The following is a 14,548-nucleotide window of genomic DNA, read 5'->3' on the forward strand; positions in this document are numbered from 1 at the left end:
TAATTGGCTCCTGTCTAACTTAGCCCTAGTACGTGTATGTATGAATGTGAGTTAGGCACCTTAGATTGTATGCCCCTTGAGGGTTAGGGACTGATGTGAATGTACAATATATATGTAAAGCACTGCATAAATTGACGACACTATATAAGTACCTGAAATGAATAAAAATAAATAAATAGCTGTGTGCACTTGTATTCTGGTATATGTCACTGCTTGTGTAGGTTTTTGCATACTTCCATGTGCTATACAAGTTTTTACATGAGCACACATTCATGTTTATGGGTGGCACCTGGGCATCCTGGATGGGGGAAATCACCAATATTTACTATGCATGGGCTTGGGTGCCCATGTGAAAGAGCCCTAAAAGAGATAATAGAATCTGCACTTATTGTGGCAGTGCCAAAAACTAATCAGATTTTGGAAAAAACTCTTAGAATATTCCAGATAAACTTACCAAGGGACCAAACTAAAATCAAGTGTGCTAGAATATCTGAAAAACCTATCACTAGATATCACTAATGAGAGCCTTATTTTAGGCACTCAGATTTATTCTCTTACACTGGAATTCCCCTGACTCGCAAAACAGGAATGGATAAATCATTTTAATAATACTCTCGGATTGCAAAAATCTATATATGCTCATTGTGGTTACCATGAATAATGTAAAAAAAAAAAAAAAAAGTAGTTTGCTTGCATTGTTGTATCCAATATGTAGTTATGATTCTTCGAAACTGTCCCAGACTAACTTTGTACGATTTACAGCATGTATGTACAATGCAAATCTTGTTAAAGGTTGCTTCAAAAATATTCTACTTTAAAAACCGTTGTTCCATTTCACAAAATGTTTTGATTGTTTATAGGATGACGTGCAATTCATATTTTTAATCCTTCCATTTGTTTAATATAGAATCAGAAACATTGGAATCATGGCTCATATTGATGCCGGAAAAACCACAACCACTGAGAGAATGTTGTATTATTCTGGATACATTCGGGCACTGGGAGGTGAGACAAATGTTTTCAGATGGTATGAATTGTTGATGAATGCTACCTAAAGTTCTAGCTTATTTTACAGCAACATTCATTTTGTACATGTGCAATAGTGGCGCTGTGCAATCTCAACCTTACAATGTGAACTGAACTATTACTAAATGTGTTTAATACAACCTCAGTGCTACTACATAAATGAATAAATATATGCATACAAAACCATACAAAATAATCACATCAAATAACATACATAAATAAGTCTATAAACGGATATGTGCACCCACTGCTGTACGAGTGCCAATAGTAAACCAGTAGTGATAAATAGTGTCCACTCCAAATTAGGATAATCAACTTGCTCAAAGAAATGGTGCAACAGTCCTTTTTTTTTTTTTTCCAAAAAAACTCCACCATTGTGATGCAAAATGAACACAGGTCGAGATTGCGCTGCACCACTATTGCACATCCTGTGTCTTCCATTTTCTAATTTTTGCTCCCACAGTTGATTTGTTCACACCAAGCTGCTTGCCTATAGCAGATTCAGTATTCCCAGCCTGGTGCAGGTCTACAATTTTGTTTCTGGTGTCCTTCGACAGCTCTTAGATCTTCACCATAGTGGAGTTTGGAGTGTGACTGTTTGAAGTTGTGGACAGGTGTCTTTTATACTGATAACAAGTTCAAACAGGTGCCATTGATACAGGTACTGAGTGCAGGACAGAGGAGCCTCTTAAAGAAGAAGGTACAGGTCTGTGAGAGACAGAAATCTTGCTTGTTTGTAGGTAACCAAATACTTATTTTCCACCATAATTTGCAAATAAATTCTTTCCAAATGAGCCAATGTGATTGTCTGGGTTTGTTTTCTCATTTTGTCTCTCATAGTTGAGGTCTACCTATGATGCCAATTACAGGCCTCTCTCATCTTTTTAAGTGGGAGAACTTGCACAATTGGTGGCTAACTAAATACTTTTTTGCCCCACTGTATCTACCGTATTTTTCGCCGTATAAGACGCACTTTTTCTTCCCCAAAACTGGGGGGGGAAATGTCAGTGCGTCTTATGGGGCGAATATGGAGCGGCCGGTCCGGTATTTCCACCGCGGCCGTGTCAGAATACCGGGCCGGCCGCTCAGCTCTGCAGCGGGACCTTACCTGTTCCTCTATCCAGCGGCGTGCTGTCTTCCTGGCTTCTGTAGTGTGGGCACGACAGCTGGGTGCCAAGTGCGCATGCGCAAGAAGCGGTGCTTTTTGTGAATGGTAAGGTGGTACCTGGGACACATGACAGATCCCAGAAGCGGCCGGACCAATCACAAAGCGCAAGTGCTTCTCGCACATGCGCACTGGGCACCCGGCTGTCATGCCGAGCGCCAATACAGAAGCCGGGAAGACAGCGCATGGCTGGATCGAGGAACAGGTAAGATCAAACAAAAACTCTGCGAAAGTAAGAGCGGGTACCTGTCAAATTCAGGTACCCGCTCCCCACCTCCCCAAAGGTCAGCAGTCATCTGTGCTGTCCGCAGTCTCTGGTCATCCCTGTGCTGTCCGCAGTCTCTGGTCATCCCTGTGCTGTCCGCAGTCTCTGGTCATCCCTGTGCTGTCCGCAGTCTCTGGTCATCCCTGTGCTGTCCGCAGTCTCTGGTCATCCCCTGTACTGTGTCTGCAGTCCATTAGTTCAGAATTTTTTTTTTTCCTGTTTTCTGCCTCTAAAACCTAGGTGCGTCTTATGGTCAGGTGCGTCTTATACGGCGAAAAATACGGTACTACTGTGGAGTATCACACACAAAGGGGACAGGAGCATCTGAAAGGTTTTGAGTTCACATATACATTTACATATGGTTTTCAACACTTGTTTTTGTGGCAGTGTATGGGTATTTCATGTTTTATTAATTTTTTTACAAATGATTTGTTGAGAAGTTTTGTTGAATCCTGGAAAATAGCTAGTAGGTTTACTAATTGGGCTGTGTTGTTGTAGATGTTGATGATGGGGATACGGTGACAGACTATATGGCACAGGAAAGAGAGCGTGGGATCACAATTCAATCAGCAGCTGTCACATTTGACTGGAACGAACACAGAATCAATTTGATTGACACTCCAGGTAATCTCTGGTACTCTCAAGGCTCTATTCATGTAACGTGCATTGCATTTAGCACTTTGATGCATGAGTTGATGTGCACTGACATCTGTTTTTTTTTTTTTCACCATGTTGTGTTGCATTGATGTATGCCTGTTTCCCCACAGCCAAAGCCAAAATACTTTATTTTGTTGATCTTTATACACATTGTAGTGCATTCCAGGGTATTGCACTGCATTTAATGTGAGCATGTTCCACTTTCATCCAGTACACATCAATGCAACACGTTGGTGTGAACTGGGTTTATTGAAAACAATAGATTTCAGCTTGTTGTTGCATTGGGCTTGCATTGAGCAAAGCAGCTCAATGGATGTGATGTGAAAATGATATAAATGTGATGATAAAATGATATGTACGGTGAGAACAGGTAGCAGCAGCTCTAGAACACAAACAAAACAGAGTATCAATAAGGCAAGCAAGATTGTGCTGTTTGTTGCTGCTCTGTTAAAAAAAAAAAAAAAAAGTATGCATGCCCACTCTAATATAGTGCTATCAATATCCCAGCACTTTAGTAGCATAGTTTAACCACTTCCAGTCTGGACACTTTTACCCCCTTCCTGTCCAGGCCAATTTTTAGCTTTCAGCACTATCACACTTTGAATGACAATTGCGCAGTCACGCAACACTGTACCCATGTGAATTTTGTAGCATTTTTTCGAGACAGATAAAACTTCATTTTGTTGGCATTTATTCACCACTGGGATTATATATATATATATAGCCAAAAATTTTGAAAAAAATGTTTTTCTTCATAAATCTTGGCCAAAATGTATTCAATTATCTTAAAAAATAGCCCACATTAGTTTATAACCAAACATTATAATTTTTCTAAAAATGTTTTTACATTTGTATTTTTCTTTTTATATTATTTTTTTTTATATATATATACGGTCACCCTAGCAGTACAGTGTCACCATAGTGACACTGTACTAATTGTGGGGAGTGATGAAGATTTTTTTTTTTTTTTTTACTTTACACTGATTGCTTTTACATCCATAAAGGCTGTAAAATCAATCATTTACTGTGTGAGCTGTGATTGGTCACAGCTTTTCACATGGTACAAGGCTGTTGTGAATAGCCTTGTACCATGTGACCTCAATGATCATTCACAGATTTCACACGTAGTAAGCAATAATGGCAGAAATTACATCTTGCTTACTACTCTTCATGTGATCACTGATTGGCCAATCAGTGATCACATGATTGGGACCTCACACAGAGGTCCCGTACAACAATCGAACACAGCGGGCACCCGATCACGGTTGTGCGCGCTCCCAGGGAACGCGCACAAGCAGGAAGAGGGGAGGACGTTTATTAACGGCCACCCGCTCCTGCACTGCTCCTGTCCAGCCATTTATATACATGGGCCAGACGGGAAGTGGTAAACCATAGATTAAATACACTCACTGGACACTTTATTAAATACACCTTGCTAGTGCCAAGAAAATATCCGCCACACCATTACACCACCTCTACCAGCCTGAACTGTTGATACAAGGCAGGATGGATCCATGCTTTCACGTTGTTTACACCAAATTCTGAATCTTGCAGCAACCAGTCACCCACACAACTGCCGCTCACTGGATATTTTCTCCTTTTCTAACCATTTTCTATAAACCCTACAGATGGTCCCAGCAGATCAGCAGTTTTTTTTAAATATGCAGACCAGCCCATCTGGCACCAACAACCATGCCACATTCAAAGTCACTTAAATCCCCTTTCTTCCCCATTCTGACGTTCGGTTTGAACTTCAACAAGTCGTCTTCACCACGTCTAGATGCCTAAATGCATTGAGTTGCTGCTACATGATTGGCTGATTAACAATATGTGTTACCAAGCAGTTGAATAGGTCTACCTAATAGAGTGGCCGGTGAGTGTACATAATACATGGATAAACTAGATGGGGAAACAGAAGAAGCCTGTCACAAGAGAAATATACCAATTGCCATTGCTGAATGCCTTTTCGAAAATGCAATTTGCTATGCTGTCTGGCTTTAGTATTTCTTGAGTATCCAATCAGGAACAAGCATGAAACTGGAAAAATCGCAGTGAAGTCAAAACTCCTAATATGCATATTTATTCAGAGTTGGTGACTATGACTGTACTGAAACCACTGGATCAGCATGACAGCCTAGCACTTTGCAATCTTAGAAGGAAGGTTCAGTTGCAGCAGTCTTCATGCTTCTCTCAGTATAGATTTTCTCTAAACACTTTTGTCTCCCTTGTCTAAATATGTGCTTTGCCTTTTATGCAGGACATGTGGATTTCACTGTAGAGGTTGAACGATCGCTGAGGGTGCTGGATGGAGCAGTTGCTGTGTTTGATGCTTCAGCTGGTGTAGAGGTAATAGAAGTGATGGAACTTTGTTTCCCTTTAAAAAAAACAGGTGCCCTTCATGTCTGTTTTGAGCAAGGGCCAGCAGTTAGCAATCTTGAAATTTCAATTTTCCATGTCCACAATCTTCTTGTAGGTAAAGAAATGAATCCTTCATCTAGATTAAGAAAATAATCCTTCTACGTAATAGGGGAAGTAGAGTGTCAATATAGGGCAAATAGATACAGTTGGAGAGCTACAGACTCAGGTCTGGTCACTGATTAATTCAGAATTTTCAGTGTTGTTCTGTGGTTACACCCCTTTTAGCATCTGTTTGTGTGTGTGTGTATATATATATATATATATATATATATATATATATGTGTGTGTGTTGGCTATGGATTTGAGCACAGGTATACAGTTGTTCTCAAAAGTTTGCATACCCTGGCAAAATTCGTGAAATGTTGTCATTGATATTGAAAATATGACTGATCATACCAAAAACTGTCTTTTATATAAGAATAGTGATTATATGAAGCCATTTTTTATCACATAGTTGTTTGGCTCCTTTTTAAATCATAATGATAACAGAAATCACCCAAATGGCCCTGATAAAAATTTACATACCCTGGAATGTTTGGACCATGGTGCAGACACAAAGTGACACACAGAGGTAAAATGGCAATTGAAGGTTAATTTTTCCCACAGCTGTGTTTTTTTTTTTTTTTTTAAATTGCAGTTAGTGTCCGTGTATAAATAGTCAGTGATTTTGTTGACTCATGAGGATGCACTGAGCAGGCTAGATACTGAGCCATGGGGAGCAGAAAGAACTGTTCAAAGAAGCAGCAAGGTAATAGTACTTTATAAAGATGGAAAAGGATATAAAAAGATGTCTAAAGGCTTCTTTCTGGCAACTCAAACATACAGCTCATTTTTGTTCAAGTATCATATTGTGCTCCTTAAAAACAACCACACTGTATTTTTCCAGCTCAGTCTGTATTCCTCCTGAAGTTACCTTTAGGTTTTTCTTTGTATCCTGAACAAATCTTCTGGCAGTTGGGTGAGAATGGGTCACAGGAGTGCAGAATAAACTGCACAGGAGAAGTGCAGCCAAAAAAGCTTGTGTGATAATAAATGGCTTCATATGATCACTATCCTTATATAAAAGACAGTTTTTTGGCCTGAGCAGTCATATTTTTAATATCAATGCCAACATTTAACGGTTTTTGTCAGGTATGCAACATTTTGAGCACAACTGTATCTTATTTCTATTGCATAGTGAAGGTCAGTGACCAGACCTGAGTCTGTAGCTCTCCAACTGTCACCATTTGCTCCATAATAGCACTATATCCACTGAAGTTTGCTATAAGTAAGTATTTTGCGAAGTAGAGTAGGGACTGGCCGGAGGGGGATTACTTTGATCTGGTTGGCCAGCTTGAATATGTGTTGCAATGTAGGTGAACCAAAAATCCATGTTTTTAGGCAGTTTTCTAGACGGATGTATAGCAGTGTGCAGGAGGGTTCATTCAGAATTTTCAGTGTTAGCATGTGGTCACACCCCTCCGCACCAGATGGGTTACTTATAATATTATTATTATTATACAGGATTTATATAGCACCTGCAGTTTGTGCAGCGCTTTACAAAATGACGGCAAACATTCATTACAATACAAAGTGGTACAAGAAGAATTAGAGGGCCCTGCTCATTAGAGCTTACAATCTAATGTGTTTGCTATTTGAATTTGAGCACACTCCTATCTTATTTCTATATCTCGCCATGGTGGCAGATGGGACTTGTACTCTGCCAATCACAAATCATGTTCATAGAATGAAAAGTGAATAAGGTGAAGAATAATATAAAAAATACAGGATACTGTGGGGAGAAGAGCCCTGCAATTCAGGCAAAGAAAAAGGGGGTGGTGGATTTGCGGAATGTAACCATGTTTTATGCCTCAGTCTTCACGGGACTGAGATTGAGCTCTGCAGTCACTTTTGCAGTTGTTTTTTCCGGGTCACAATCCTACGCAATATCCTCTTTGTCTCTTTCGGTCAGTTGACCATATTGACCGCGCTTATGGTTATGAGATGACATTTTCCCGGAAACTGTATATGCCGTCATAACCCTTGATACTGTACCTTGCAACACAGAAAATAAATAGACAACTACAATCATAGAAGCACCAGCTAAGAGGGCACTGACAATTTTGCCCTTTTTGAAGCTCAATAAGCTCTGACATGACACAGTGAATGACAAAAGTGAGGCTTCCCACCTGTTAGGTGTCTCATCACACAGCAGAAGCAAAACTTACATCACTTCTGCTTTCAACGCGAAACATGTCGTCACTTTCACACCTGCAAAGCATGTATGTAGTGTTTCAATTTTTTGTCTAACCCCTAGCATAGCAGGAACACCAGGGATTTCACAAAAAGGAAGCAATAGAAAGAGATCAGGATACTTTTTTCATACAAATACATGGTCAAGCAAGCACATATCAGGAATATGAAATGTTTGGTTTACATACCCTTTAAAACATACAGGTTTGCTAGGATATCCTTTACCCTTTTTCTCTGCTGTCTTTTGAGGCTCAGGAATGGCCCTGTTTTCCTGATGAAACATGACTATTAAAATGATACTGTATGAAGCTAGTCAATGATTCAGTAGTAGGAATTGGCATCAAAGCTGCAACCGGTACAGCTTCTATAGACACTTTGATAACAAACTTTTTTTTCTTTTTGTTTCAGGCTCAAACCCTGACTGTGTGGCGACAAGCAGACAAACATTTTGTACCAAGAATATGTTTTTTGAACAAGATGGACAAATCCAATGCCAGGTACTTTAGTAAATTCATACAAGTGTGCATGCTGGCAACTGGATTGTATATTTATCTTTTAGGTGTTCAGGTTATGTAGGACACCATCTTCATTGTAAAAGCAAGTTAAGGCTACCTTGTTTAACAATTTCACCCAAATTCTGCATGTTGCATTTTTACTTGTTTAGAACATGTAGCTGGCACTGCTTTTACCTACCGTATTTGCTGGCGTATAAGACGACTGAGCGTATAAGACGACCCCCCTACTTTTCCTGCTAAAATTTAGTGTTTGAGCTATACTCGCCGTATAAGACTACCCCTCTTACAATGCACACCAGTGGCAGGAATAGTGCCCCATCATTGGCATTAGTGGCAGGAATAGTGCCCCATCATTGGCATTAGTGGCAGGAATAGTGCCCCATCATTGGCATTAGTGGCAGGAATAGTGCCCCATCATTGGCATTAGTGGCAGGAATAGTGCCCCATCATTAGTATCAGTGGGGGGAATAGTGCCCCATCATTGGTGTCAGTAGGAGGAATGGTGTCCCAACATTGGTGTCAGTGGGAGGAATGGTGTCCCATCATTGGTGTCAGTGGGGGGTGGAATAGTGCCCCATCATTGGTGTCAGTGGGGGGGGGGGGGGGGAATAGTGCCCCATCGTTGATGTCAGTGGGGAGGAGGAATAGTGCCCCATCTTTGGTGTAAGTGGGGGGGAGGGATAGTGCCCCATCATTGGTGTCAGTGGGGGGGAGGAATAGTGCCCCATCGTTGGTGTCAGTGGGAGGAATAGTGCTCCATCATTGGTATCAGTGGGAGGAATAGTGCTCCGTCATTGGTATCAGTGGGAGGAATAGTGCTCCATCATTGGTATCAGTGACACCAATGATGGGGCACTATTCCTCCCACTGACACTTGCTGACCCTGTTCTCGTATGGTGCTGCTGCAGCCAGCATATGTGGTTGCAGCAGCACCTCTACACTGACCACTTACCTGCTGGTCCTGCACTCGATTTTCGCGGGGCCGCTCGGCTCCACCCCCTCGCCGGTGATTGGCCGCCTGTGTGCCTTTCCTGAGCTACAGTTCTGGCGGCCAATCACTGGTGAGGAGGCGGAGCCGAGCAGCCGCACGAACATCCAGTGACTGAACTGAAGGCGCAGCCGCGCTTCCTGGACCGGATCGTCGTGGGACCGGAACCAGGTAAGAAACAGCCGCTGCCCACCCCTGTACTTAGTGTCCCTTCCATTGGGGGAAGGGGGGGGGCGGCGGCGGCAACGCGCCGCCCCCCTAAAAAGTGTCAGTATGCCGTATACCGGCGCATAAGACGACCCCCGACTTTTGAGAAGATTTTTAAGGGGTAAAAAGTCATCTTATACGCCGGCAAATACGGTACTTTACTTTTCCCACACTACTCTGCCCACTTATGCCCACACTACTGTGTTCAGCTTTGAAAGTGAAAGTAAATATTGTTGGCCACTGGGCTGGCAATTACAATAAACCTGCTGTTTTTTCCTGCATGGACACTCTCAGGTCCCTGCCACAATTAATTCCAAAGTAATTGGTGCTGATCACAACCTAGACCTTCCTAGGCTTTCATATTTCAAAGTTAATTTTCTTGTAAAGTGTTGTAACTTGTAATTGTATCAAGTTTCTCTCATGTACATTTCTGATAATAAAAGATAAAAGTCACACCTATAGAATGTAGAATTTGCACTCATTTAAATATTTCCTCCTGTGTAGTGTTTACATTTTTGACATTGTGAGTTATTGTTTATTCCTAAAATTCCAACTTTATTAAGATATTTTGTTGTAACAGACTAGCAGTGTGTGGATTCACACATGTGCAGTGCGGATTGAAGCTCAGGTTTCACAGCCAATTCACACAGTAGTTGTTCAGCGGTTCAGGTCAGGTTTACATTACGTTAAGGACAAGTGTAGATTAGGTTCAGGTCAGGATTTTATCCTGTTTACAACTGATGACCTGTGCAGTTTAGAAATGGTTCCCAAAGAAGTAAATTAGTATTATTATTATTAATAATATACAGGATTTATATAGCATCAACAGTTTACGCAGTGCTTTACAACATAAGGGCAGACAGTACAATTACAATACAAATTAATACAGGAGGGATCAGGGATCAGAGGGCCCTGCTTGTTAGAGCTTACAATCTAGGAGGGAGGGTCAATTGATATAAAAAGTAATAACTGTGGAGGATGGACTGATGGAGAAAATACATGTACAGTTGCTAGGTGGGGGCAGGATAGGCCTCTCTGAAGAGATGAATTTGTAGAGGTGCGGATTAGAGGCTATTGATTTCTATGTGTGAATCAGCTATGTATGCCTCATGACTTCTGTTTGTCTTTTTGAAAGAGTTTATATCAAAGAATGAAATGCTCAAGGCTATATGTTAATAGAACACTAGGTTGTGAGCCATTTTAATAAGTTTTCTTACAGTTTTTTTAAATTTTTTAATTAAAATTTCACCAAAGTGTTAGCACAGAATTGTTTGAAAATAGCTTAGTGTAAAGTGGCGCAACTTATTAGCTTATATGAAAGGACTTTAATTTTTTGCTTTTAATTAGAAGGATGTGGCTTTCTCCTTGATTCTTTCTTCTGGCCATAATGAAAGTTACTCAGTTATATTGAAAAAAAAATCTCTTTATTTAGTTTTTCATACTCCGTTGAAAGCATCAAAGAAAAGCTGAAAGCAAACCCTATGCTGTTACAGGTGAGTTGGTGACACATCATTTCTCTGTTGGAGCATGTACAGTATGGAGTATGTTATGAAATTCCTTTGCCAAATTATTCTTACATAGCTCCTTTATATATGCTTACATTCATCTTTGCTTTTACATTTATCCTTTTTGTACCCCTTACAATTCTGCCCTTCTGACCTTTACACCTGGCTCACACTGATATGAATTTTATGCAGATTTGACCTGATACAAAAGGCATAGATTGGCATGTCATCTGAAAAAACCTTGTTTTCAATGAAGGCCATTCACATCTGTGCTGTGCAATTCTGATCTGGTTAAAAAAAAAAAAAAAAAAAAAAAGAGGGTCTTGTGCAAGTTTAGTCCGGTGCTGTGCAAATTTCAGTGAAAGTCAATGGGAGGCAATTTTGCTCTGCAGTGAATGGGAGGGTTATCAGAATCTCATCTGAACTGAACCTGAAGTGCTGGACAATTCACATCAGAATTGCACCTAACACGCAGAAATCGCACTGTGAATTTGCACCAAACTCACAGTCAAAAACACATGGAATTCGCACCGCATCAGTGTGGACCTGGCCTTACAGGTCATCTGTTTAAGAGTTAAAATTCATGACGCGTGCTTGTATTTACTTGTGTACGTGGCTCAATGGGGTTCCATTCTTTATATTTTATCTACAGCCACCCAGATCACTTTTATACTTGAATTATTTTCTATCTGAATAGCTGGGAGGTGGCTGAAAACATATGATACCAAACTCACTGCCATAGCCATGACCTCGAAGCCAACCACTTGAAGTCCAGGCCATAAATACAACCTGCAGAATATAAGTGGCTGAACAGGCTTCTTTTTCCAACTTTACAGTGAAAATGAGATTTCCCCCTCATTTAAAAAAAAAAATAGACTTTACTACCATTTTTAAAGTATTTGTATATTCTGAATAAGATGTGAAAGCACTTTAAAACAACGCCCTCTTTCATCTCTCTAGCTATAGGTATTGCAGAGAAAATGAAAAATTAATCTTCACAATTAAGTTCACAACAAATGCATTGAAATCACAGCTATTTTTCTATTGCTTTCTATTGCACCAGAATCTTGGCAGTCTGCTGGCCTTGTAATGTAGACACCAGGGGCGAACTGACCATTTGGAAACTCGGGCACTGCCCGAGGGCCCGGGGTCAGTAGGGGGCCCCATAAGATGCCCCTGGTACTTTTTCATAGGCTTTTTTGAGTTTGGCCAAGGGCACAGGGGCCCCATGATCCCCCAATGCCCGGGGGCCCCATAAGTTATCACTCCGCCCCTGGTAGACACCACAATCATCTTTGAGAATCAATAGCTTCAAAATACAATCAGATAGATGTCAGGAATGGCTTGTTTTTATAAGCTGTTTTACCATGTTAAACCATGTTTTTGCATTCTTTATTTCTAGTATTATTGTAACATAATAAAAAGAGAAGAAACAAGCCAGAGAATAATAGAGAAGGAACATTTTACTATGAACGACATTAGACTACCAATCATTAGCATATAAGGAAGTGCATTCAAATAAGAGAGGTAGAGGAAGGTGAGCGTGAATTTTGAATATTCCATTAAAGAAATGTCGAATAGATGCAATGAAAGTCCAGCGGTCCTCACATAATGAAAGTAGAATTCAGTTTGCAGTGTTTTAACATTCTGCAAATTTAAAAAAAAAGACAACTATAAACATAACTTTCTATCCCTCATTAATAAAAAATACAATAAAAAAAATAGGATACATGCCAATTTTCTAGGTATGTCACTACTTACCTTAGTCCATTGTTAGCTAATCTTTCCATTATGTGATGATTGTCTTTCTTTTGCTAAGCTTCCTATAGGGGAGGGCAAATCATTTGAAGGTCTGGTGGATTTATTGAGTATGCAGTCAATCTGCTGGAGCGCGCGAGCCAGTGAGGATGGTGGAAGAATATTTGAGAGGAAACCTCTGACAGATATAAAAGACCAGCATCTTCTGACCTCTGCCATTGAAGCAAGAAATGCCTTACTAGAACAAGTAAAGTTTTAAAGTAAATACTCGACTGGAGATAGAAATTTTGGGTGTGAGCATTTAGTACTTCTAATATGTGAGAAAAATATTTGATATGCAAGATATTGATTCAAGAGCCTGTGTGGATTTTGGGATGATAAAAACCCCAGAAATTAAAATTTAGTTTAGCTGTTCACTGAAGATGTCTTTTTAGGTAGTAGTACATCGCTTTATTGCTTATCAATATTTGTAGTTTGAAATTTGCTGTGTATTTGATATGTTTACATTTTAGTCATTTTAAATAAAGCATTTTTAATACCTTTTCTAAAACAGAGCAAAGAGATCCCCAATAGTACAATACTCTTACAGTATATTTAGTCATTGGTAAAGTATAGTCTAATAAGAGGCACAAACATTTGTGAATTTCGAACAAGTGTCTTTAAAGCATATCTAAACAAAAAAAAAAAAAGTAATATTGCAGCTTGCCAGTCCTTAACCTATTGCCGCTCATGTAGCGCATATGTGCAGCCTCACATAAGTCCATGGGCAAAAGGTTTCTGTGCTGAGAGCATGCTCACTGCATGGTCCCAGCACAGTGAACTGTCAAGGACAGCTCCTGGTCTCTAGTAATGAATGGGAGCCCGTGGGACCAGCTCCTAATCATGTGTCCACTGTTACAGCCAATCACAGACCTTCCCTCCCACTTAAAGTGATATTAAGATTTAACAGATTTTTTGTTTTAAAATAACAAACATGTTCTACTTACCTGCTCAGTGTAATGGTTTTGCACAGTGCAGCCCTGATCCTCCTCTTCTTGGGTACCCCGCTGGCGCTCCTGGCTCCTTCTCTCTGCTAAATGTTCCCAGAGAAAGGACTTCTAAGCCGCAATATATTACCCACTTGCCCTCCAGAAGATTTACCCCCCTTCCTGACTAGGCCATTTTTTGCTTATTTAAACTGGTAATTGTGTGGTCATGCAACACTGTGATTTTTATTTTTTGTGATATAAATGAAAAAAAACTTTCTACCCTCTGTTATAAAAAATGTCCAAAAAAAATCCCAACAGATAACAATCCTGAGGCAAGACAGTATAGGAATTTATAAAGATTTCTGGCTGGATAACCAGGATGTGTTTTTTTTTTTTTGCATTTGTCAAACAGATTTAATAAAACACTTTGGCCTCGTTTACACCATACGTGCAGAAATACTGATGGAAACTGATGTGCAGATTTCACTTGCAGAGACGAGTTTATATCAGGTTTCGTGCGCGCTTCAATTAGATTGATACACGTTGCAGATTCCTGTTCAGAAAAAAATCTGCACTTGATTCTAGTGGTGTGGTGTGAACAGGGCACATAGAGAACAAATAGATTTTGTTGTGCCTTTGCAGAACGTGTGCAGAAAAACTGATGTCTCTGCACCATGGTGTGAACAAGTCGTTTTGATGGTATATACACTTTTTCAATAAAGAGCCTCCTTGCACAGGTACTTTAAGGCTCCATTCGCATAGGAGTTTTCCCATGCTGTAAATCCCAGTGCCAAGGATCTGCTGATTACTGCTGCTAGGATGGACAGCTGTAGCTGCTGAGCAC

The 14,548-nt window shown here is 40.2% G+C and overlaps 1 protein-coding gene across 2 annotated transcripts in view; it reads left to right on the forward strand.

Annotated features, from left to right (window-relative positions):
* Window positions 1–14,548, forward strand: part of GFM2 (GTP dependent ribosome recycling factor mitochondrial 2) — a 70,697-nt gene that overhangs the window by 26,879 nt on the left and 29,270 nt on the right. For both annotated transcript variants that reach the window (XM_089686164.1, XM_089686166.1), the window contains 6 exons: window positions 908–1,005; window positions 2,955–3,080; window positions 5,371–5,459; window positions 8,172–8,260; window positions 10,906–10,966; window positions 12,798–12,983. In XM_089686164.1, the coding sequence (XP_089542290.1) occupies window positions 908–1,005; window positions 2,955–3,080; window positions 5,371–5,459; window positions 8,172–8,260; window positions 10,906–10,966; window positions 12,798–12,983 (649 nt within the window). The remainder of the gene's footprint in view (window positions 1–907; window positions 1,006–2,954; window positions 3,081–5,370; window positions 5,460–8,171; window positions 8,261–10,905; window positions 10,967–12,797; window positions 12,984–14,548) is intronic.

The sequence above is a fragment of the Staurois parvus genome, unplaced genomic scaffold, assembly GCF_062004578.1.
Source record: "Staurois parvus isolate SC_StPar_1 unplaced genomic scaffold, SC_StPar_1.0 ptg000392l, whole genome shotgun sequence".
Taxonomy (NCBI): domain Eukaryota; kingdom Metazoa; phylum Chordata; class Amphibia; order Anura; family Ranidae; genus Staurois; species Staurois parvus.